At 36.6% G+C, this 26,046-nt stretch overlaps 2 protein-coding genes across 5 annotated transcripts in view; one reads left to right on the forward strand and one right to left on the reverse strand.

The window, feature by feature from the left end:
• The window catches only part of AP4S1 (adaptor related protein complex 4 subunit sigma 1), a 68,619-nt gene extending 62,979 nt beyond the window's left edge, over positions 1-5,640 (forward strand). The window contains exon 6 of the mRNA XM_080643120.1: positions 4,250-5,640. The gene's annotated coding sequence lies outside the window, so the exon portion shown is untranslated. The remainder of the gene's footprint in view (positions 1-4,249) is intronic.
• HECTD1 (HECT domain E3 ubiquitin protein ligase 1) overlaps positions 1-26,046 on the reverse strand; it is a 101,732-nt gene that overhangs the window by 12,724 nt on the left and 62,962 nt on the right. For 2 of the 4 annotated variants that reach the window (XM_080643065.1, XM_080643064.1), the window contains exons 19-30: positions 25,685-25,790; positions 23,646-23,780; positions 22,800-22,939; positions 21,676-21,999; positions 20,051-20,217; positions 19,781-19,957; positions 16,019-16,855; positions 15,123-15,344; positions 5,844-5,977; positions 4,322-4,444; positions 2,295-2,451; positions 687-909 (exon numbers count right to left, since the gene is read on the reverse strand). In XM_080643065.1, coding sequence (XP_080499191.1) covers positions 687-909; positions 2,295-2,451; positions 4,322-4,444; positions 5,844-5,977; positions 15,123-15,344; positions 16,019-16,855; positions 19,781-19,957; positions 20,051-20,217; positions 21,676-21,999; positions 22,800-22,939; positions 23,646-23,780; positions 25,685-25,790 — 2,745 coding nt within the window. The remainder of the gene's footprint in view (positions 1-686; positions 910-2,294; positions 2,452-4,321; positions 4,445-5,843; positions 5,978-15,122; positions 15,345-16,018; positions 16,856-19,780; positions 19,958-20,050; positions 20,218-21,675; positions 22,000-22,799; positions 22,940-23,645; positions 23,781-25,684; positions 25,791-26,046) is intronic. The other 2 variants (XM_080643066.1, XM_080643067.1) reach the window with 2 other exon arrangements.

Genomic DNA, 26,046 nt, shown 5'->3' on the forward strand with positions numbered 1-26,046 from the left:
AGATTACTGAAATGCTTTACATATATTAATTCATTGATTCCTTGCAAGCACTCTCGTTTTATAAGATTAGGAAACTGAGGTACTAAAATGTTAATAAACACACTGGCCCAAGTTCACTGATAATCATTTGTTGAATGAATGAATGAATGAACAAAGATAGGTGGTTAACTCACAGACCCCAAAACAAATAACAAATAAAAAATATCTAGTATTTCATACACAGTCCCAGTTAGAGGTCAATGATCTATTCTATATACATAAAAGCCTAATATGTCAAGTGTCCCCTCGGGAGTCTGACCGACCGGGAGTTCAATTGCTCACTATGACGTAGGCTGACCACAAGGGGGTGGCACAGAATGAAGGAAGGCCCCAGCCGGCAGCCAGGGAAGAGAGGCCCCGGCCAGCAGTGTGCAGCCACTAGGGGTCTTACCCATGCACAAATTTTGTGCGTTGGGCCTCTAGTTATTACATAAGGAACTAGTTTTGATTATTTCTAAAGTTCATTTCAATTGTGAACCTTAACCTTTCTACATCAGGAATCAAAAATGATCTTATCTGTCCCTGTAAACCCACAGAACAAAAACCAAATCTTTTCTGTTCCTATAGTTCAAACATAGAAATACAATGCTTCTTGGCTTATATATTAAGAAAATATATACTTAAAAAATTAAATTAAAATCTCTTACGTGTATGTTGGCTCCCAAATACGCCTAAGTTTATCTGATTTCACATTGCCATTACAGGATAATTGAAGCAATTTTTGTACATAGTAAAAGATGGTTGATCTAAAATTGGTGAGGGGTAATTCAACCTCTCGAGTTGTTCCAAGACCCGTTACTTTCAAAGTGAGAGCTAATCGAGGTGATGGAGTACATTCTACTTCTTCCAAGAGTTCTGAATGAGGTGTTCCTAAAAATATGAAAGACATGAAAAACAATTACAGTACACCAAGACACTGCACTACGAGACAAGGCTATGTGAAATCTACTAGTAAACCCTTCTGCCATATATATTGACAAACGATATCAGTTTCTACAGACTCTACTGGCCTCAACATTTTCAATTTTTTTCAAATGGGAATAATAGGTTACTTAAAGACAGAGAATACAGAGTAAAACTTATGCATATGATACAGATCTCTCATTTTCATTAGGAAATATATGCTAACTATATGAATATGTATTTTTAAATATATGTTTATTGATTTCAGACAGGAAGAGAGAAAGACAGAAACATCAATGATGAGAGAGAATCATTGATTGCCTGCCTCCTGCACGCCCTCTACTGGGGATCACGCTTGAAACCCAGGAAACCCAGGCATGTGCCCCTGACTGGAATCGAACCCAGGACCCTTCAGTCCGCAGGCCGACACTCTATCCACTGAGCCAAACCAGCTGGGGTTATAAAAATATTTTAAAGACATTTTACTTTTAGAAATAAGAAAACTAAAATTATTCATCTTTCTACTCCCAGAGAAAAACCACATACTTTGGTTAATAATGTTTTGCTTATACTGAGTGGGTTGTGAGGTATGGACACAGACACATACACATACACACACACACACACACACACGTGCACAAATAGTGTATTTGGTGGTGTATTCTCCTCTTTTTTACTAGGGCAGGAATCATTTTCTCATATCATTAGGTAAGAGTTTTCAAAAGTATTTTATTCACTGTATGACATCCCACTGTATCTTTAGTCAAATCCCCTTCTGACTCTGACCCTCCTGACTCCCTCTTATTAGGAGACTGGACTCAACCAAGATAATCCAGGATAATATCCCCATTTCAAAATCTTTATTTAATCATATCTGCAAAATCTCTCTCTTGTCACATTAAGGTAACATCTTCTCAGATTCTGGAGGTTAGGATCTATATAATCTTTGGGGGGCCATTAGTGTATCTACCACAGGCAAAATAGAGTTGTAAGAAATAAAGTTGCCACTGAGGCTGACTGACTCCGGAGGATCTAACTGAAACCTATATATAGCTTTTCAAAGAAAAAAATGAAAAGAAATAATCCTTAGCAATTTTGATCCAGTATAAGATAAAATAAAAAGTATCCATCTTTAAATGAAGCCTTGCTTTTAAAATTACATAAGTACAAAGCACTGTTTTAAAAAGACTGTATCTTTTCCTTTTAAAAAAAAATTATTTTTAAGGACTTGTGGCTGATAACGTTTTTCCTTGAAAATCATTATTTATAACCTGTACATTAATTTTCTAATTGTGTATAATTATCTTGTTATTTATTAAAAATTAACTCACAAAAACTAAAACATATCGTACCTGGAGGTGGAATTTCTAGATCAGTTGTCTGTTGGACATTAGTACGACCCGGTCTAGGATCAAAAGCAGGAACCAAAGCAGAAAACTGCCGCTTTAGCACATAATCATCATCCCATGTCCTCCGGCGTCCTCCTTTAGTTTCATACTCTTCTTCTTCCTATAAAAATAAAAATTTCAGCCCGGATGGCATGGCTCAGTGGTTGAACGTCAGCCCATGAACTAGGACATGAGGTCACGGTTCAATTCCCAATCAGGGCACATGCCTGGGTTGCAGGCTCGATACCCAGTAAGGGGCATGCAGGAGGCAGCCAATTGATGTTTTTCTCTCATCAATGTTTCTATCTCTCTATTCCTCTCCCTTCCTCTCTCTAAAATTAACAAAAACGTATTTTAAAAAATAATAAGTAAATAAAAATAAAGTTTCACATACAGACATTATAAAACTTCAGTATTGCCAAAGTGATGTGCTATCTATATAGTAAAGTATATGGTCCTAGCTGGTTTGGCTCTGCGGATAGAGCATTGGCCTGCGGATTGAAGGGTCCCCGGTTGATTCCAGCCAAGGGCACACGTCCGGGTTACGGGCTCGATCCCCAGTAGGAGGCATGCAAGAAGCAGCCAATCAGTGATTCTCTCTCATCAATGATGTTTTTCTATCTCCCTCTCCCTTCCTCCCCGAAATCAATTTAAAAAATAAAAATAAAATAAAAAAGTAAAGTAAGGTATATGTTTAAGCTCTTCTCTATAGCTATTACACTCCTTAATTAGCCATATTTCTTAAGCACAAAATGAGCCTACACAGACATATATAGGTAGTACATACATTTCTTAACAATTTAAGTTTATCAAAAGTAAGTTGCATTAGTGGTGGTTACAGAAATCTACATGAGATAAGATGACAATGAACCATATACATACATTGTACCAATGTTAATTTCTTGGTTTCCAAGTTGTACTCTATTGTTTGGAATGTGACCATTGGAAGAAATTGGGTAAAGTGCACATAACACCTCTCTCTATACTATCTGTGCATCTTCCAGTGAACCTACATTTATTTTTAAATACTGGTAGGTGCTTTTTTAAAAAATGAAAATTGCATTACATATTGAATTAGGTAAAAAATACATATAATGCTTGGGAGTTGCTTTCAATTACTCTGGGGCAAATCAAACATTTTGACAAAGCGTTGTTAAAGTCAAATGATGGATCCTTGGGGCATCGTCATACTACTCGATTTCCTGCATATTTGAAATTTTCCATAATAAAAGTTATTTAAGGAACATTGTCTCCTCTCCTTCACTTTTAGTATCAACAAAAGAGAGATCAATGAATTGTAAATGTTATGTCTGTTGTAATAATTTTAATAATAATTATGTATGTAGCTGCACACACACATAGCCCCTTATATTTTGAACATATAATTGAAATTAATTTTTATAAACAAATCAAACTGACATTTGACAGCTCTAGAGCCAGAATATCTGGGTTTTCATCCTGGATCCAACACTTCTATGTGTGACCTTTAAAATCATCCTCTGAAGATTGGGACTAAAAATAACTGTCGAAGGGTTGTTGAAAGGACTGAATTAGTTAATACATTTAAAGTATTGAAAAAAATGTCTAGCACTCAATTAATAATCGGTAAATGTTAATAGACTAATATCACTACCTCTACTACTACTATGAAAAGTAAGTCTTAAATAATAGCTATTAACTATTTTAGTATATGTTTATTATTATCCAAAGGCCAAGGGGAAGGAGTTTCAGGTAACCTCTGTTTGCATTCTATCAGAGCAATCTGGACTCTATTTGGAACTTTATTGTTGAAATTATTACATAGGTCCTCTTTTTACCCCCATTAACCTCTTCTAGCCCTCTCCCATCCTCCCCCAGGAAGTTTCTTTTTGTTAATTCCATTTTTTAACTCTCTCTCCTTTCCCTGTATATTTTTCTAGACATTTTGGATGGTCCTTAACTGTGAAAGGGGAAAAAATACATCATGGGGATGATAAACATGAAGATATTACCTGCTCTCCAATAGGTCGGCTCCCACCTCCAGCAGGAACCTGTGGTAGCTGTGAAGTGACAGCATGGTGCGTTACATCAGAGCGAGAGCCGGCTCGTCGCTGCAGGGATGGACGTCTCAGAATCTGATTTTTAAAAATATGTAGAGACATCTAATTATTTGATCGATATATATCCTTATTCAGCCTTGACTAGAAACTATCAACCCATATTACCAAAACTGTCATTAAAAACTTCATATTCATTAGCTATCTTCAGAAAAGTTATAAAATTAATATTTTAAATTCATCATGCATCATTCATATATTAACGCCATAAAAGAAATATGCTGGTATACTATTTCCCAAGCAACATATACTAAAAGCATTTGAGTTCTTCACCCCATTAAAACTCAATTTATGCCCTGGCCTGTGTTGTCCTATGGTTAGAGCATCGTCCCATGCACTGAAGGGTCTCAGGTTCGAATTCCATGTACCTGGGTTGTAGGTTTGATACCCGGCCCCAGTTGGGATGCATGTGGGAGGCAACCAATTGATGTGTCTCTCTCACATCTATGTCTCTCTCTCTCCCTCCATCCCTCTCTCTCCTCCCCACCTTTTCTCCCTTACATTCTCTCTAAAAATCATCGGAAAAAATATCTTTGGGTGAGGAATAACCAAGAAAACAACAAAAAACCCAAACACCGCAACTTATGAAGCTTTTTAAAATCTAACAACATTTCATTTTTAAAAAATAAAAAATATACATTAAAATAAAGAGTATTTTCAGTCAAGAGTTCAATTCAAAGACAATCACAGTGGTTAAACACTGGGATTCTGGATCATACTGCAATGGCAAGTCACAGCTAAACTGGCAACACTTTTTCTACTTAACTCTTATTAATTAGGGCAAATTACTTTTTCTATGCCTATACTTCATAGCTCTGTATAAGGACTGATGAGAACAGATACTGCTTTCAAAACAGTAGACACTGGGGTGGGGGTAGGGGGGTAAGAGATCAACCAAAGGACTTGTATGCATGCATACAGTCATGGCTAATGAACACAGATACTAGAGGGGTGAGGGCATGTGCTGGGGGGGTGGGAGTGGCCAGAGAGAGGTCAATGGGGGGGGGGAGGGGAGGAGACATACGTAATACTTTAAACAATAAAGAATTTAAGAAAACAAACAAAAAAAAGTAGACTCTAAAAAATTCTATGTATAAATATTGCAGAAGAACCATGAAAATTGTATACTTCAGGATTAGTGTTTTAAATCTGTTAAAATATTAGCATGTGATATTGTGGTATTTTTCAAATATAACCAACTTGTTTAGACATACAAATATTTGTCATTGTGTTACAACTGCCTTTTAGAAGAGAATCATAAATGCTCATAGTAACAGCATTTTTCATAATTAACCAAATTTTTCATACTGGTACCATATTTCCTTGCTACAAAGTTTAACCAGAACTTTGCTTTTCCTCTATTCATTTCAATCATTAATATTTTATCTTAGTTAAGAGAATGGGGGGCTGTCTCTACCATAACCTCCTCGTATTCTTGGTCCTCCTGATTGTCATCTTCATTTTCATCATCTTCCTCATCTGGCTCAGGCAAGTCCTCATCATCATCTAGCTCAGCTAACAGGGTACTGGCACGGCAGCTGTCAAGAAAATCTAGAAAACAAAACCAACAACCTTACTTTCAACATAATTAACAAAGCCTAACAAAAAATCAACATGGGATAAAGAATGACCATAAACTAAATACAAACCTACAAAATCAATATAAAAGGTCAACAATATGGACTATGTTAAAATATAACAACAATTATATTGTCAATCTCTGCATAAGTCACAGTTAGCATAACATGGTGGAAAGAGAGCACTTTGGAGTCACTGTCAACAAGTATCTACAGAGTACCTACAATGGGTCAAGAATTGTATTAAGTACCAGGTATATATACAATCATGAGCCACATAGTTAGATTCAGTATTTTCTGATAACAGATTATTTTTGTCTATAATAATGACATAAAGTAGTTTTTCATATAGTACGTGAATGTTTTTTGGTGGTTGGGATTGGGGTGGGCGGTTTTTATAGCTTTAGTCATTGAAATAGTTGTAATGAGTTTTATTTGGAGCTTTTTAAAAAATACATATAAAGAGGTTCATACCTTCATTTCCAGTTGTAAATGTACTGGGCCATCCCAAAGATATTTCCAGATGCTAGACTTTGGGAGGAACATAGCCTGTTCGCTTACATGCTCATGTTGTTGCTCACACGTGTACACTCTTTCTCTCTGTGGTGTATATATATAACTTCTATAGCTATACAGTAAAGTGCTCCATAATGTTTTGGTCAACGACAGACCACATATCCAATGGTGGTTCCATTAAGATTATAATGGAGCCCAGCTGCGGTGGCTCAGTGATTGAGCGTTGACCTATGAACCAGGAGGTCATGGCTTGATTCCTGGTCAGGGCACATGCCCAGGTTGCAGGCTCGATCCCCAGTGTGGGGCGTGCAAGAGGCAGCCAATCAACAACTCTCTCTCATCACTGATATTTCTGTCTCTCTCACCCTCTCCATTCCTTTCTAAAATCAATAAAAATATGTATATTTTTAAAAAGATTATAATCGAACTGAAATACTCCTACCTCAATTGCAGTGTCATAGCACAATGCAGTACTCATGTGTTTGTGGTATAAACAAGCCTATAGCATTGCCAGTATAACACATAAAAGTAGGGATAGTACATAATACTTCATAATGAAAATAAGTGAGTATGTTACTGGTTTATGTATATACTCATCATATGCTTTTTATCATTATTGTAGAGTGTACTCTTTCTACTTACAAAAATGTTTGCAGTAAAACGGTGTGCCATGTTACGCCAGCAGCAGTCTCATACATCTCATGTTTAACACATCTTTTGATTGATCATTTTATCTTGTGCTTGATTTAACTCGTGTTTTATGAATTCAGTGTAACCTAAGTGTAGAGTGTTTATAAAGCCTACAATAGCGTACATGATGTCATAGGCCTTTACGTTCACACATTCACTCATCACTCACTCAATGACTCACCCAGAACAATTTCCAGTCCTGCAAGTTCCATTCAAGTGCCCTATGCAAGTGTACCATTTTAAAAATCATTTGTACCATATTTTTACTATACATTTTTTTACATTTACATGTTTAGATACACAAGTATTTGTCAGCCACATGCGACTCGTGAGCAGCGGTTTGCCGCTCTGTTGACTAATGAGTTTGCTGACCACTGACCTAGACTCTCAATTCCAATAATTACAGGTTGTTGTTGTTCCTTGTGATTAAGCCCCTATCCCAGTGGTCGGCAAACTCATTAGTCAAGAGAGTGGCAAACCGCGGCTCACGAGTCGCATGTGGCTCGCGAGCCACAGTTTGCCAACCACTGGGATATACCATACAGCCTAGGTGTTTAGGAGGCTATATACCATCTAAGTTTGTGTAAGTACACTCTGTCATGATTGTACAAGGATGAAATTGCTTAATAATGTATTTCTCAGATTGTATCCAGTTGTTAAGTAGTACAAGACTACTGCTGTAAACAGAATAGACAAGATTTGAGCCCCCTGGGACTACAGGGGAGAGAGACATTTAAAAAGTAAACAAATGAATATATTAATATGAACTATAAAAGATCTTATGAGGGAAAAAAACAAGGTAAGTCAATCAGAGAGATCTTAGCTATGTGACCTGGCAAGTTACTTAATGATAATGACTACTTAAGGATTATACACTATATTCCAAAAGATCATACAGAAGAGAATTTATAATTATTTAGTAGACACATCTGCAGACCTCTGAACCAAATATATTCTAAGCCTAATAATTATATAAGACTAAAAATTCAATGCCTTTAACTGAATGACTATAAGAAAGAGGCCTGATACTATATTCAATTAGTTTCAAAGATACAGTTTTTAGCACTTTAATATTCTGAAATCAGAATGTATGTTACAAGCAATGGCAAGTCACAGCTAAACTGGCAACACTTTTTCCCTTAGTGACATAAAATAATGGTGTCTCTTATAACAATGGCATCTTAAATTTGATGAAATATATTACCCCTAACAAATGCAAGGTGCCATCCTACAATTTAGGCCGTGGTTCTCATAAACATGATGACATAGCAGTATACATAATAAATCATTTCCACGTTTGGTTCATTTTTAAAGGAAAATCATCATGGTGCTCATAAACATAATGTGGTAACAGTATGCAAAATAAATCAATTCTACTTTTGGTTCATTTTTAAAGGAAAATCATCTAATTTTATATATATGTTACATTTCACTGAAGTCAGATTTTTTTTTAACTCATCTGCCCTTTTTTATCAGAGTATAAGAATGTTTTAAAAAGCTCCTTAAATTTCATTGATTTGACCATCACAGAATCAAATTATGGTCCTCAAAGTGTAAAGAGTAAACATTTGTATATACAGAAATTATTTTATAAGACAGATATTACTTTGAGCCTTCATAGCAGCACTTTTATAGTCCTCTAGTTTTAGGAATATAAAAAAGGAAATTTTAATCATCTAACAATTTTTAAAAGGCAACAAGTAGCCCTAACTCTTTAATCTTCTCTCCCATTAGCATAACCACAACCCTCTTAACCTTCAAATGATAAAGAATTAAAGCCTGACTTTAACACATTAAGAAATAGTAGGAAGGGGTAGAGGGCCTCCATGAGAAAAACTGAAGTGGAATAGCTTTTCAATAAATTTATAATACTTTGATATAGTAATAATTATCTTGATTTGCTACCTACACATTTAAAAGATAAAAAAAAGAGAAATGTAATGTTTTTCCTAAAACCATACATCAGAACCAATTCTTAGCTTGGAATAGGAGAGGCCACATTTTCAGGAAAAAATAAAACATTAAAATGAGATACATAAAATAGTACTTAAAATACTATCTTTATATACATTTTCTTGTATTTGAAATTAGTAAGAGTAATTTTCTAAAATATACTTTTTTACTGATTTCAGAGAGAGGAAGAGAAATAGAAACATTAATGATGAGAGAGAATCATTGATCAGCTGCCTTCTGCATGCCTCACAATGGGGAGCAATCCAGTAACCTGACCAGGAATTGAACCACGATCTCCTAATTCAGAGGGCAACACTCAACCACTGAGCAACACTGGGTGGTCAACAAGAGTAATTTTTTAAAAAACAGGCATGCTAATCAGCTTAACAATAACCCACAACCGTCGGACTCAACTGTAGATCAACGTACCCCAAGAATCAAACCAAAGATCTGAAATATGAGAAAACAAAAAACACCCAACCAGAAAAACAAAAAGAAAAAAGAATCCAAAAATATGAAGATAATGTAAGGAGCCTCTGGGACAACTTTAAGCGTACCAACATCCGAATTTTTGGGGTGCCAGAAGAAGAGAGAGAGCAAAATATTGAAAACCTGTTAGAAGAAATAATGACAGAAAACTTTCCCTACCTGGTGAAAGAAATAGACTTACAAGTTCAGGAAGCGCACAGAACCCCGTACAAGAGGAATCCAAAGAGGATCACACCAAGACACATCATAATTAAAATGCCAAGGGCAAAAGACAAAGAGAGAATCTTGAAAGCAGCAAGAGAAAAACGGTTAGTTATCTACAAGGGAGCACCCATACGACTGTCAGCTGATTTCTCGGCAGAAACTATGCAGGCCAGAAGGGAGTGGCAAGAAATATTCAAAGTGATGAACAGCAAGAACCTACAACCAAGATTACTCTACCCAGCAAAGCTATCATTCAGAGTTGAAGGTCAGATAAAGAGCTTCACAGACAAGAAAAAGCTAAAGGAGTTCATCACCACCAAACCAGGATTACATGAAATGCTGAAGGGTTTTCTTTAAGAAGAGGAAGAAGAAGAAAAAGGTAAAGATAAAAATTATGAACAACAAAATGACATCAAATACATACCTACCAACAAGTGAATCTAAAAATCAAGTGAATAAAAAATCTGAAGAACAGAATGGACTGGTGAATATAATAGAATCAGGGACATAGAAAGGGAGTGGACTGACAATCTCATGAGGAAGGAGGTGTGAGGGGTGCGGGAAGAGACTGGATAAAAATCTTACACCTATGGATGAAGACAGTGGCGGGGAGTAAGGGCATGGGGTGGGGTGGGGAATCAGGTGGAGGGGAGCTATGGGGGGAAAAAAAGAGGAACACCTGTAATAATCTGAACAATAAAGATTTATTTTAAAAAAATTTAAAAAATAAAAATAATAAAAAAATAAAAAACAGGCATGCCCTGGCTGGTATGGCTCAGTTGGTTGGAGCATCATCATGTACACCCTAAGGAGGTGGGTCTGATTACCAATTAGGACACATACCCAGGTTGCAGGTTCCATCCCAAATAGGGGAATGTACAGAAAGCAACCAATTGATTATTTCTCTCACATTGATGTTTGTCTCTCTCTCTCTTCCATTACCCTCTTCCTTCCACTCTCTCTCTAAAAATGAATGGAAAAAATATTCTCACTCCTCAGGCAAGGATTAAAAAATAATTCCTGATCAGTGGAGGTCCTGGATCAATTCCCAGTCAGGGCTGTGGGCTCCATCTCCAGCGAGGGATGCGCAGGAAGCAGTCCATTGATGATTCTCTCTCATCCCTAATGTTTCTGTCTCCCTCTCCCAGAAATCAATTAAAAAATAAAATAATCTATGCTAATAAAAGCCTAGGTGGTCGTCACGCCGTCACAATCCATCACCAGGGTGGGCGGGGCTTAAAGCTGCATGCAAGGCGCAGGGGCGGGTCCCGGCAGCTGCTCCGCACGGCTTCCACCGGGGGTCCCGCGGCCCCGTGCCCGCCACGAAGGCAGGACCCCCAGCTCCAGTCTACCTCTTTGGGGCAATCCATCGAGGAGCCCTAGATGGATGGGCGGGGCCTACCTCTTTGGAGTGATGGATCGCAGGGCTCCACTCCCGCACTGTGAGGGCACAGGCCTGGCTGGGAGGACCCCACCCGAGTGCATGAATTTCATGCACCGGTCCACTAGTAATAATAAAACAATAAAATAAAAAAAGAAAAGGCAAAGGGTATTCCAAAACAATGATGGGAGTGCAATTCAGCAATTACTCTGTTAGGAATTTACCCTAAGGAAATACAAAGTAATATGGTTCAAAGATGCTCATTCATAACAACGTTTATGTTAATAAAAACTGTAACTTAAATAACCAAAATGGAGAATTTATTAAACAATGATCATATAGTCAAATAGTTGCGTATTTGGCAGCCATTTCAAATAGTAGAAACCCACAGAACAATGTGGAAATGTTTCACAATGTATTGAGAGAAAAGAACTCTCTGGAAAGGACATAATCCATTTTTGTTTAAAAAAAGAGAACATATACCTCAAATAGTATGTATCAAATAATAGTGATTGTTTCCAGAAGGTGTGGACTAGATGGTTTTTATTTTCATCTACTAGGGGCCTGGTGCACGAAGATTTGTGCATGGGGGATGGGTCCCTCAGCCTGACCTGCACCCTCTCCAATCTGGGTGCCCTCAGGGGAGTCCTCTCCAATCCGGGAGTTTCTGTCTGTCTCTGCAATCATATGAGCGAATTGTCTGAGACCCCAACCCAGTTTGGTTTGTTGCTCACAGAATAATAGAGGCATTTTTTTTTTCTTTGCTTCATTGGTAGAGGTTTCCTGGAAGTTTTAGGATATCTTCCCTTTAATTTTTCCTAGACACTCTGCTTTTACTTATGTCTCTCACCTTTGCTTTCCCTCCATCCCCTACCACAACAGTAACTTGCTCCAGGCTCACTTTGCTCTAGTGTCTAGGAGATCCATTTGCCACCAGAACTACGATTCCCAGCATTCCTGGTGCTCCCCGCGCTCTGGGCTTCCACTTCCGGTCCTGGGGCAACCACCAGAACTACTACTCCCAGAATTCCTGGTGCTCCCCGAGCTCTTGGTTTTCCCTTCCTGCTCTGTCTCTGTCCCACGGCCTTCCGCTCTGCCAAGTCCTCCAAGCCGCCAGCTCTCCCTCTCTGCTCTTCGTCTGGTGGCTTGGGGAGCCAAGTTCCCCAAGCCACTCCACTCTCCGCCGGTGCATGTATGCAAATTAACCCGCCATCTTTGTCAGGTTAATGTGCACACTCACTCCTGATTGACTGGTGAGCGTAGTGGAGGTACGGTCAATTTACATGTTTCTCTTTTATTATATAGGAGGATATTTACTTTCTATAAAATGTCTTACTTATCGCCGAAACCGGTTTGGCTCAGTGGATAGAGCATCGGCCTGTGAACTAAAGGGTCCCGGGTTCGATTCCGGTCAAGGGCATGTACCTTAGTTGCAGGCACATCTCCAGTGGGAGTTGTGCAGGAGGCAGCTGATCGATGTTTCTCTCTCATCGATGTTTCTAACTCTCTATCCCTCTCCCTTCCTCTCTGTAAAAAATCAATAAAATATATTTTTAAAAAATTGTCTTACTTCTCTATTAAAATAAGATTAGAAATATATTTTAATTGAATCAAGTAGTTTTATCACTGACTATAGTATAGAAGCCATGATGATGCAATTATAAAACTTTCTAAGCAAAATTAATTTGAAAAATTCAAATGTAACCGAATTGAGGTATTATTTCCCAAAGATCTTGATAATAGCTGTGATATTATTACTTACTAGAGGCCTGATGCATTAAAGTCGTGCATGGATAGGGTCCCTAGGCCTGGCCGGCGATCAGGACCGATCTATGGGGCAACCACCGCCACTGGTTGCCTCCTGCAGGGCAATAGGGGGGGTAGGGGGAGGCTGCGCCGGCCCACTCACCTGCCAGCCCTGCCCCCTGCTCTCCCTGCCGATGCCCATTGCCTCCCTCTGCAGGGCAACTGGCAAGGCCATTAGAAGGCCCCCCACTGGTACCCACCGTGGCTGGCCTGGGGCCTGAGGGCAGCTCCTCTGTTGAGCGTCTGGCCCCTGGTGGTAAGTGTGCATCATAGCGACCATTCATTCCACCGTTCGGTTTATTTGCATATTAGGCTTTTATTGTATAGGAGGACAATAAGAAATATATACAGTAGGTCCTCGGGTTACATCAGAGATCCGTTCCTACGGCGCAACGTAACGCAATTTTCGCCGAAAGTAGGAACCCACCTACATAAGCACCTATGTCACCCACATGGAGCACATACACAGCAGTAATGAAGTGAAACAGTAAAAAAATATATAACAATTCCTAACCTTTACTTGTGGTAAATAAATATAAAAAACATAAAAGTACATATGTACATACGGAACTTTTTTTTTTTTAATGGTATGGTATTTTCTTTTTCTTTTTAAATATATTTTATTGATTTTTACAGACAGGAAGGGAGAGGGATAGAAAGTTGGAAACATCGATGAGAGAGAAACATCGATCAGCTGCCTCCTGCACACACCCTACTGGGGATGTGCCCTTAACCAAGGTACATGGCCCCAACCGGAATCGAACCTGGGACCCTTCAGTCCGCAGGCCGATGCTCTATCCACTGAGCCAAACCAGCCAGAGCAGAACTTTTTTTTTTTTTTAAATAAATAAATGGAGGATGGTGACATAACCATGATACGACGTACTTCTAGTCCAACGTAACCCGAGGACTGCCTGTATTTGGTCTTTGCCTCTGTTCCAAACACTGATCTTCTAAAACCTTTGGAATTTCCTATATAATAACAATAAAGGTGCCTTTTTTTTCATAACCAGAGTTGTTTTAATGAGGAGACTTTTGCAAAGCCCCTAGGTAATCTAAGGAAGGGGGTTGGTTATGAATGGAACCAACCATAATTAGAAGGTTAGAACTTCCACCTCACCCTCCAGACCTCTGAGCCAGAGACTGAGTTCAATCACCAATGGCTAATAATTTAATTGTACCTAATTCATGAAGCAAGCCTCCAAAACAACCCAAATAATGAGGTTCGGAGAGCTTCCATAATAGGGAACAAAACACAACCAGGAAGCTCCAGGAGGGTCTCCAAATTCAAGGGGGCAGTGCCTATGCTTGGGATAGACCCTTTCAGACCTCACCCTATGGATCGATTCTGTTTCTGGAATTATATCCTTTTTATAATAAACTGGTAATCTAAATAAAATATTTTCTTGAGTCCTATGAGTCACTCTAGCAAATGATTCCAACCTGAGGAGGGGGTCATGACCTCCAACTTATAGCCAGACTGTCAGAGACAGAGATGACAACCTAGACTTGCAATTAGCTTCTGAAGGAAGGGGGAAAGGGGGTGTAGTGGGGGAGGGGGGTGTTGTAGAACTGAGCTTTGAACCTGTGGGATCTGACACTATCTCAGAGTAGAGTGTCAGAATTGAGTTGACTTATAGGACACCCTAGCTGGTGGTGTCTGAGAACTGCTTGGTGTAGAAAAACTTCACACACATTTGGTAGTCAGAGATATCAGAAGTGAAGTATTCTGTATTGAGTAGAGAAGATACAGAGAAGCTTTTTTCCTCTTACATTACAGTGTACAAGGAATATCACTTTACAAAGTTTATTAATCTATTACACTTCTATTCTCTGATAAAGGTGTCAGATATCAGTTATGATTTGTCATTAGTGACAAAAAGCAAAAAAAGGTAACACAAAAATTCTTAGATGTCTTTTTAATAATCTGATAACTTAATAGTCCCTCATATTATGTAACTTTTTCCATCTTATTTGTTAGGAGAATAATTCTTTCCTAATTAAAGGTTAAAATCACAGCAGAAAAACATAATAAAAGCATCACTATACAAATATCTAAATATTTTAAACTATAACTTACCATATAAGGAATACTCTGCTTCCTGACCTGTGTCGCTCTCACTGGAGGTTGATGTGAGGCTGGTGGTTAAAGTATTACTTAATGACTGCCCAACTGATAAAACTGTTGTTGCTGTAGCTACATTGCTGCTGCTCGTAACACTGGATGTTGACATAGTCACTGTTGATGTAGTACCAGGTGTGGTCAAATTAGGAAAACTCTGAGCACCCATAAGAGGAGAAGCTAAAGATAAAAATGAAGCAAATCAGTACAAATAGGTAGAATATTATAAATCTTAGAATAACTAGGTTGCATATGTAGGAAAAAGAATGAGGTCATGAAACATTAAATTATTAAATGGCTGAAAAGCAACTTTGGGAACCCAACTGAAATCCAACTAAAAGTTCTTATTTTTATAGCACTATTATTTTTCAAACAAATTAAGTCTAGCTTTTTACAAAAGGTGAAATAAGCAATGGAATAATTCCCAATAATATTTTCCAAAGGAACTACTTTGACTTGTTAGTAGCTTAAATTAGAATCAAATAATTTTCAACAGTTAATAACAATTTAGGACCAATGTGATGCTCTGATTTCAATAGACTATGATGATATTTAATAGTCATCTATTTTTCTCATGCAACGGTACTTAATGATTTATCATAGAAGTGAAAAACAGAAGTGTTATTGTTTTATCCTTTCAGAATAAGAGGTTCTTTATCACACCTGATCTGAATTCTTTAAATATGATTCTACAGAACTTCATATTCCTGAAGTGCTAAATTTGATGGAGTTGTATCTAATATGGTGAATCATCTAGTTCAAGACTGAAGCCAGAACCCACTGAACAAGAAATTTTACTTTGCATCCCTCAGAGTGGAAAAGGCATTGGTTTCCATAAGGAAAAGCTCACTTACTTGCTGTGCTCATCACATTCCTCCCCAAAGTATTAGTGTTGTTATCACTGCTGCTTCGGCTTAGATTCATGTTGTTCGTGGCATTAGTCCGTGCTATGTTTGCCACTCTCCTTACAAAACTCTCCAAGCTAGATGTTTCTCTTGAGGACAGGTTAGGTACACTTGCACTAGAGCTCATAGGGGCCCCAGCAGCCAACAAAGAACTCACTGACAGTCTGTTACTTGCTGAGGAGCTAAGGGGTCGTTGTGAAGCTGCTTCTTTATTAGTTAACTCAGACACTGAACTAACATCAGGAGAACTGACACTAACAATTCCCATGGATATTGCACTAGACTCCCCAGGAGTACGAACAGAACTATCAGGGCCTAACTTTCTTTCAGCATTTTCACTTCCCGTTTCCGCTGTTAAGGTACTGGTGCTGGCACTGGATGATGACCCTACTTCTGTTTGAGGGATGTTTTCAGCAGATGAAAGAACAACAATTGGTTCATGGACATCAGCTCCTGAAACTATACTGTGTTCCATTACAATTTCTGATCTCCGTTCCGTTTTGGTCGAACCCAAGCTGATGTCGCTGCTACTGGCCACGCTACACACAGAACTGCTGCTTCCTTTTCTACTTGAGGAGCCTGCAGCAGCAGATGTCTTGTCTGGACAGTTGTTTTTCACCAAGCTGCTCCATGATTGCGTTGTGCCTGAAACAGTGGATGAAACAGGTTTGGGTGATGCCACTGTATCAGGGTCGTACCCTGGTGCAAGCTTGAGGTCAAATTTTCCTTCTGCGCCCATACGGTAAGAGTTTGAGCCACCAGCATCCCAGGTGACATCAATCCAGCCTGGAAAGGGACAGGAGTTTGTGAGACCCAGCAGAAAGCAGATAGGAGCGTGTCAGACAGTAGCTCCACAATATGGGATCAGCTTTTCATCAGTGTTGTCTGAATTTCTATAGTCATTTAAGGTCTGCCAACTAAAATTAAATTCTTCCTTTTATTTCTATTACTTCTGAACTGTTCACTTTGGTGATATTTAAAAACAATGTAAGGGTCATGTATATGTCTACTGGGGTATCTTTTAAGGGGAAGAACTGTTAAAAATTGTTTTAAAAAGTGAATACAAATGGTAAAATAGTGCAACTACAGCAATATAGATGAAATCTAAGTAAAAGGTTTTTTAGTTGCTAAATATGATTATGTGGTCAAATGTACTTTACGGAAAAAAATTGCTGGTTTACCATTAAATTCTAAGTTTGGGCTAAATCCTATAATTGACAGACAAAATATTCATATATCACTGTAGAAATTTTAGGTCACTAGCTCAAATAACACTAAGTTAGCATTTCGGTTGTGTTCTCAAAGTTCAGTGGTTACTTGGTTCTCTTATGATTAAGTTTAATATATCTGAATAAGCACAGAAAAATCCTAAAAACAAAAATTTTAAATTATACTAAGCCCTTTTACTAAAACTAATAACTAAAGCTATATACTAAAGCTAATAACGTGTGAAGAACTAATGAGCAAAATGACATTTAATCTATATTTATTTGTACTTGGAAAATTATTCGTATTATTTAAAAAAAAAACCCCACTAACTTCAAAAAACAATAAAGTGCCTATTATAAAGGAAACTAATAGAAATTTTACAATCTTATTTTAGTGTTATAAACGAACTACATTTCATGGAAGAACACATAAAATGTTTTATTTTTAAATATAACAAGTATTTTTAAAGTTTAAAAGTCCTTCGGACATACACATACCCACATGCATGCATGCATGCACACACATGTATACATACGTGTACGTACACACACACACACACACACACACACACACACACACAGTTAATTTATGTGTATGATGAGGTCCCGAGGGGTATAAGCAATGTTGAATTACCTGTGGGGATTTTCTCTGCATGAGTTCTTTGAAAGGAAAACTGCCCCAAATCTACATAATCTAGTTTACATGAGATTTCAATTGCCTCAATTTATTCTTTATGCTGAAATAACCTCTGAAGAACCAACAATTAACTATCTCTTCTGCAACATGGAAAAGTATAAGAAAAGTAAAGGTGCAAAAACATATCCCAACCCCAAATAAAAACATTTGCATTGCATTAATTGATTCCATACACTGATAATTTACTTCATAGCACTGATAAAAATGTGTAATTATGTTTATCTGTTTCACCCAGAAGCAGGGGAACATACTTTGACCATTGTATACCTGAATTCTAACAAAGTACCTTTACAGTATAGGCATTCATAATTGTAGAATACATAAAAATTATTTATATACGCGTTGGCTGGATATCCCTATCAACACATAGATTCTTTAGGGGGAAAAAAAGATTTAATTGATATAATGTAGAAAAAAAATAATTTTAAAATGTAAACTATTCATATTAGTCTGAGAATGTGTTTAAATTCATGTTTAAGGGGGACTAAGAAAGGGTACATACGTTCTATCCATAAGTATATAGGAACACAACTCTAAACTCCTATGCCCCAAACTAAATAAAAAGACAGAGTTAGTAATAACTAGCCATTATTAGAAATGGTTGGCTTAAGTATTTGAAAGCTAAGAACTCTCTGTGACATAAAGGTTTTAAGGTACAACTAACAGGAATTGTCATCCTGGTGAGCTAAAACTCTGAATCTCTACATATGTCAAATAAAAAATAAGCCTCTTATATGCTAAATTCTGAAATTATAAGATTCCAATTTTCCTATGCAGTTGCTTCAGTTAATTTTTCTTAATTCAGTTAAGAAAAATTAACTGCATTCACATATACTCTAATTAGCCCACATACTTAAAAGCCAAAACAAACAATTTAAGAGAAACAGAATATTAACTAAGTGGACTTAAAATACCAAAAAACAAACACATTTGAAATTTCTGAGTTCAATGGTACTATTGTCATCTCAACTATTACTGGTTTTTATGACTTTTGGCAGTTACATACATGCTCACTCACTGTTAACCTGCTATGATAACAATGCTTTGCAATTAGGATATGACTCTAGAGAAATGCATTTCATAGTATATAATTCAAGGAACAGAATCTTAAAAGCAATACAATCAAAGTTTATCTAATTAAAGCCTTTATCACAAACATGAATATATTCAGATATTAAATGTTTGTCATTCTCCTAAGCACTGTCACTTTTCCTAAGAACCCACCATTGGTTAGGCAAATTATCCACTAATAAATCAACCTTCTAAGTTATAAAATTACTCATAATAGTTGAATCTGGGAATTAATAGCAATTTATTAAATGGGTATGGACTTCCCTAAGCCAGCAGGTGGACATCCTCCAAGGGGTCCTGTACTGCGAGAGGGCGCAGGCTGGGCTGAGGACCCCCTCCACCCCCCCACACACACCAGTGCATAAATTTCGTGCACCAGGCCTCTAGTATTAAAGTAAAGATTAATGAAAACTTACAAATAATAAACTTAAAAATAAAAAAGCAGAAAATGTACCTTGAGTGGATTCAACTTATACTAGCTTATTAATCACTTCAAAATATTAGCAAGAAGTTTTCAGTCAAAACGTAAGAAAATTTAAAAATATCCCTTATTTCTAAATAAATGATTTTTTGTTTGTTTGTTTTTTTGTGTGTGTGTGAAATCAACAGATCAGTTCTTCTAGATAATGCTAGGACATTTATACAATTTATAAATTATCCCAAAATAGCAAAAGAAAAATATTTTGTTATTTAAGTACTTAATTTCTACACTACAAATGCTAAGCACCTACTCACCATTATGCAGTTCTCCAGTGACGGTGCCTTCTCCCTGTGGGCTGCCATCCTGATCTCGCCATTTCCAATCAAGGCCTCTGATCACACGAGCCCCTGGAACCATGTATTTCAGAACCTGGGAGCGTACTAGACGCCTTTGTCTTCTAAGATTAGCTTCTGCTTCCTTAGCTGCTTTTCCTGCAAGGTAAAAATTAGAGAAATGTAAACAAAATCACTTCAGATAAATATAATTATTTTACTAATTAGAAAAACCCATTATCATCTCTTTACCTAGCTGATCTTCACATACTCCATTTACAGTGCCATAAAGTTCGAATCCAGACAGTGAGAGGTAGTGAGTTTGACCACTAGCATTCTTTCCCATCTGTTTAATTCTCACATGTCGCCAACCTTGTTTCTCATCCTTTGGTGGATCAAGAGGCCATGTTGCTGTTGACCTATAAATATGTTAAGGAAAAAATGGTGTAATATTTTACAACAGATGAAAAGATGTTTTAATGTGCAGAAGAATTTTTACATAACATAGAACTATAGGAAAAACAAAGTAACTTTCATACTCAGTCAACAGTTTGTTACACAAGAATAAAGAAATCAAAGGAAATATAGTAATCAAGAAAATAAGTTAAATATGAAATGTTTAAATGTATACTATTAATTTGACTCATACATTAAATGATTTATGATTAATGAAATCCAAAGAAATAAGACAAATTTTGAGTAACAAAATGCTTTTATGATGCAAAAGATTTTTTAAATTCTTGAAGTTTAAAATGATATATTTAAGTATTAATGTTAAAGCTTGAAAATATGCTCTAGCAATCCTAGTTAAGAAGCTCCTTCCATACTACATCAAATGCAGAAAGTAATTTAACTCCATACTCTACCCCTCAAAATGTGCCATAATGTACAATTAAAACTTATAGGGACTAAAATTTTAGAAATAGAATACTGACTCTTTTAAAAAATTTATTGATTGATTTGAGTGAGAGAGGGAGGGTAGGGGGAGAGGAAGGGAGAAGGACAGAAGGAAGAAAGGAGGGGGGAAGGGAGGAAGAGGGAGAGAGGGGGAGAGAGAGAAACACTGACTTACTGTTCTACTTATCTATGCATTCATTGGTTGATTCTTCTATGTGCCCTGACTGGGGGATCAAACCTGAAACCTTACATATCAGGATGATCTCTAATCAATTAAAGGGATCCAGGCTGAGCCCTGATCTTCTGTCTTTAAAAAAAAAATATATATATATATATATATATATATATATATATATATATATATATATATATATATATATTTAATTTAGGGAAAGAGATACATAAAAATAATAAAAATTTAAAAGTCAGCCATCTATAATAATAAAAGGGTAATATGCTAATTAGACCAGACATCCTTCTGGACGAAGCTGGGGCCAGAGCAAAGCCGCCCGGGCCCTGGGTGCCAGAGGGAAGCCGGTGCTGGCAGCCAGGGGAAGGAAGGCCTACACTTGCACGAATTTTCGTGCATTGGGCCTCTAGTTATTCAATAACCAGCAGTAATTTGTTGAACATTCGCAAGTACAATGTGAATATAAGGAGAATTTAGTAAAAAACTAATTCCATTTTTTGTTTTTTGTTAGTGTGCTATACAGACACACACATCATAATGTATCAATTTCTTTTTAAATACATATGTTCAGTTTTCTACTAATGCTTAACTTGAAGCTTTTCACAAAGTTTTGGTGAAGTCAGCATTTCAAGGTTTAATACCTAAAATTTATTATTAATAATTTACTGTTTTCAGAAAGGAAATCTTGCTTTAATATCTCACAAAGAAGAGAGCTCTAAGGATATACAATTATAAAAATACACATGGCTCTTTATTGAGTTTTCTAATTCACAAAGACTCCTCCACTAACCCTGGTTCATTGAGACTGCAGTCATCAACATGGGTATACAAAGAGGTCCAGTTCTGTCCATCTTTGGATACCTGGAAAACCCAATTTCTCAGTGCAGACCTTCCATATCCACGAGCATGACGAAGTGTATATGCTGATGGTATCACCCAGAGACCCATATCTATGGCAAACCACGCATTCTTATCATCATTGCTATGACAATTTAAAGCTGAATTATCACGACTTAGTATGTCTTCTAAGCGGCCATAAGGTAGATTTCTTCCTTCTGATGATGTTACTACTACAAGTCCATAAGCAGCTGGATTTACCCATTCATATGCAGTTCTACACAAAAATAAGAAAATATTAGCAGTTAACCCTATTAAAATATTTATTCATAGCTTTTATCACACATAAAATTATATCAACTTTTAAAATTCTACTATTAAAAATTTAAGATAGTTTTTCTTCATAAAAATTAATTTAGCCCTAGCCAGTTTTTTTGTTTGTTTTTTGTTTAAATACATTTTTATTGATTTCAGAGAGGAAGGGAAAGGGAAAGATAGAAACATCGATGAGAGAGAAGCATTGATTGGCTGCATCCTGCACGCCCCTACTGGGGATCAAGCCCACAACTGGGGCATGTGCCCTTGACCACAATGGAACCAGGAACCCTTCAGTCCACAGGCAGGTGCTCTATCCACAGAGCCAAACTGGCTAGGGCAGCCCTAGCAAGTTTTGCAAAGGGGTCAGGGCATCGGCCTTCGGACTGAAGGATCTCAGGTTCGATTCTGATCAAGGGCATATACCTCAGTTGTAGGCTCGATCCCCAGACCCAATCAGGGCGTGTGTGGGAGGCAATCAATTGAAGTGTCTCTCACATCGATGTCTCTCAATGTCTCTCTCTCAACAATCAATATATGTATCTCTCACATCGATGTCTCTCTCTGTCTCTCTCTCCCTCCCTTCCATTCTCTCTAAAAATCAATGGAAAATATATCCAAAGGTGAGGATTAACAACAAAAATTAAATTAGATCGTTTTAAATTTAACCTATAAGACAAAATTCCATAAACTACAGGATACTCAAATTTTATTCTGCTACCTAGAATGCTTTTTCCGGGTGAATTACACAGGATGACTTACTTGGCATTTGTCCCAATCCAGTAAATAATTCCATTTTCATCAAAATCATGCTGGTGCCGAAATATAAAATTTTGACCTTCTCTTAATTTTCGAACAAAAATAAATGAAGATCGGTCAAAATCATACCACTGCTTTGCTACCTAAAACAAAGAATATACAAAAGACATTTTAATAATAATATTGTAAGATACATTGCCCACTCTTTTCCTATGCCATTAATGTGAGCTCTTTTACTATAGCAAATACTAATTAAACAATATTTGAAAAACACAGAAAAACAGAAATGTGCAAAACCAAAGTAGCCCACTATTAATATCATAGAGTATTTCTTTAGTCTATTATTTCAATAGCTACAATAAAACAAAGTCTTATTTATACAATACAAAAACACTATTCTCTTACCTGGTTTTATACATTTTAATAGCTCCATAAAAGTACTCAAATTAATAGAAATATTTGTCAATTTGATATACCTTTATTGATTGGCATTAAGGTTTTGTTCACTATTTTAGTATTGCAAGTAACTATAATAAACATCTTTATGAAGAAGCAATTTATAATGTATAAAGATTATTTTCTTAAATAAAGTCCTAAAAATGGAATTGTTAGATCACACTATATTACCATAACTCTGGATGCATACTTCCCAAATTACTTTTCTAAAGGGCTAGACCAGTGGTCGGCAAACCGCGGCTCGTGAGCCACATGTGGCTCGCGAGCCGCGGTTTGCCGCTCTGTTGACTAATGAGTTTGCCGACCACTGAGCTAGACCACAGCAAAGAATGGTTATCTCACTATGCCTTTGCAAGAACTCATCATTTTTTTTTCTTTTCTTTTAGAACTCACCATTTTTAAGAGGTACTGTTCCAAAGATTCAACTGTAGCTAAGGGTTCCATCTTCAACATCCTGCCAGTCCTATCTATCAATGCAGTTTCACCAGGTGCACGCTCTAACCGAAACCTTAATCTTCTTGTAAGAATCTGCAGAGAAAGGATCAAAATGCTTCATAAATTGCCTTGAAATTGTAAAAATTAGACTGTTACATGAATACAGTGATTCAAGTTTATAAATGATCAATGTCTGCTGATAAATGAAGAATCAATGTGTTTCTATTAAATATGTATTTTTTTTAAAAAGTCCACCAAATAAGAGAGATATAAGCTTTCAAGAAAAAAATAAACTTAACTACTTAAAGTTTCTAAACAACTTCAACTATACATGGTATAAATAAAATTGTTATAAAACACTTTAACAGAAGTATTACATCTCTAATTTATTACTTGTATTTTTCCAGTTAAGTCATGAAAAGTACTAATTAGCATATTCCTTTAAAACTAGAAATATATTAAATAATCTATAGCTAATAAACTTTTAAAAATACAAGATAGCTTCCAATCCATTTATTTTAATAAGCAACAAGTAGGAGACTACCAATTTGAGGTACCTTCATTTCTGTGTAAATCTATAAACACAATTAAATATTTATATGTGCATTTGGATAGCATTTTAGACTGCAAAATTACCAGCGGGCATATTTCGAAACTTCCTGTCTTTGTATCTTGCACTCTACTGAAATGAAAAGTATATAATAAAAGATACCGGTGTTCCTAGGACTGTTCCAATCTTTGAGACTAGTCCCTATTTCACTCACTTATCAAAATAAAGCCATAAAAAAAAATGGACCGCCCTAGCCAGTTTCGCTCAGTGGATATAGCATCGACCTGCAGACTGGGGGGTCCCAGGTTCGATTCTGGTCGGGGGCATGTGCTCGGGTTGCGGGCTTGATCCACAGTGTGGGGTGTGCAGGAGGCAGCTGGTCAGTGATTCTCTCTCATCATTGATGTTTCTCTCTCTCTCTCTTCTTTCCTCTCTGAAATCAATAAAATATATTATTTTTTAAAAATGGACCACAAAATCCCCTTGGCTCCTCTATATGTCTGAAAGGAAACAAAGTAGACCTCGATCTCTTGTTTAATATACATTCGATGTGAGGTGCACTAACTGCACTGTAACTTCCTGGACAAACGCTCTAGTTTGGGAGTCTAGTGGCTTCGATAACATTACTGGGTTCCTGGGGATATGGCAAGTTTTACCTTGAGTAGGCAACTGTTTTGACAAATACAGATTCTTGTTTACTTACTAAGGGCAATATTTAAAAGAAACTTTCCGTGCAATGGAATGCAGGATAGGTTGGACAAAGGCAAGATTCAAGGCCAAAGGACCTGTTAGAAAATACTAAAGTAACCCATAGAAGATATAATGAAGGTATTAACAGTAAGAATATTTGTCTGTTCATACCTGTATCACAGGTCCTAACAAAAGAATAATTAATATAATGAATGAGAATGTCAACCAAATAACATTTAGGAAGAAACAGGCTTCTTACAAACACATAGATAATGACAGATTTCTGAAACGATTAATAGGAATAGCTAAAGAAGGCCTTCTGGTTCTAAGCAATAACATCCAGAAAGCAAAAAAGAAAATTATGCTTAAAATATCTTCACATTTTCTTATATGTTGACACAGAGTCGAAGGGACTTAACTTATGATTCTAGAACAAAAGGACCCTTTTTCCTGCTTTTCCACAGATGAAGTGTCTTTTTCCACTTATGACCTACCAAATATAATTTATTACTTAAAACAAATATTTTATTGAAAATTCACAGTAATTTCATTAAAATAAAACTGAAATTTCAATACATTCAAGAGTCATGAAAAACAACAATCAAATGGCATTAAGGATAAAATCTTTAATAATTAAGCAGTATCGTTATTTAATACAACATGAAAGGAAATTGTTTGGCCTGTTTGTGTGTGTTTTTTTTAAAGACGGCTCCTAAATGCATTTAGCTATAATAGCGAATGCATTTTGCATGATTACCTGGAGGTTGTATGTAGATCCTGGTGTATCATACAAATGGAGAGGTAGACGTTCAATAGATTCTAGTACAGCTATTAATTTTCGAATTAATGCAACTGCTGGTCGACTGTGAAGCAAAAATAATTCTTAAGAGTTTTTATATAATTTTATATAAAAGTTCATACAGAAACTGCAATAACCAACCCTGTATAGATCCCTACTTTCCAATGAGTGCAAAGAGAAGTTTAATTTTGTACTACACTACATCTGAGTAAACAAAAATACTCTCATAACTCAATTTCCTTCCCTTAATATTGCATTTTTCTTATTACCTCAGCAATATCACTTTAAAATTTTTATATATTTCCATTGAGATAAGTATT

This window comes from Plecotus auritus (genome assembly GCF_963455305.1).
Source record: "Plecotus auritus genome assembly, chromosome: 1".
NCBI lineage: Eukaryota > Metazoa > Chordata > Mammalia > Chiroptera > Vespertilionidae > Plecotus > Plecotus auritus.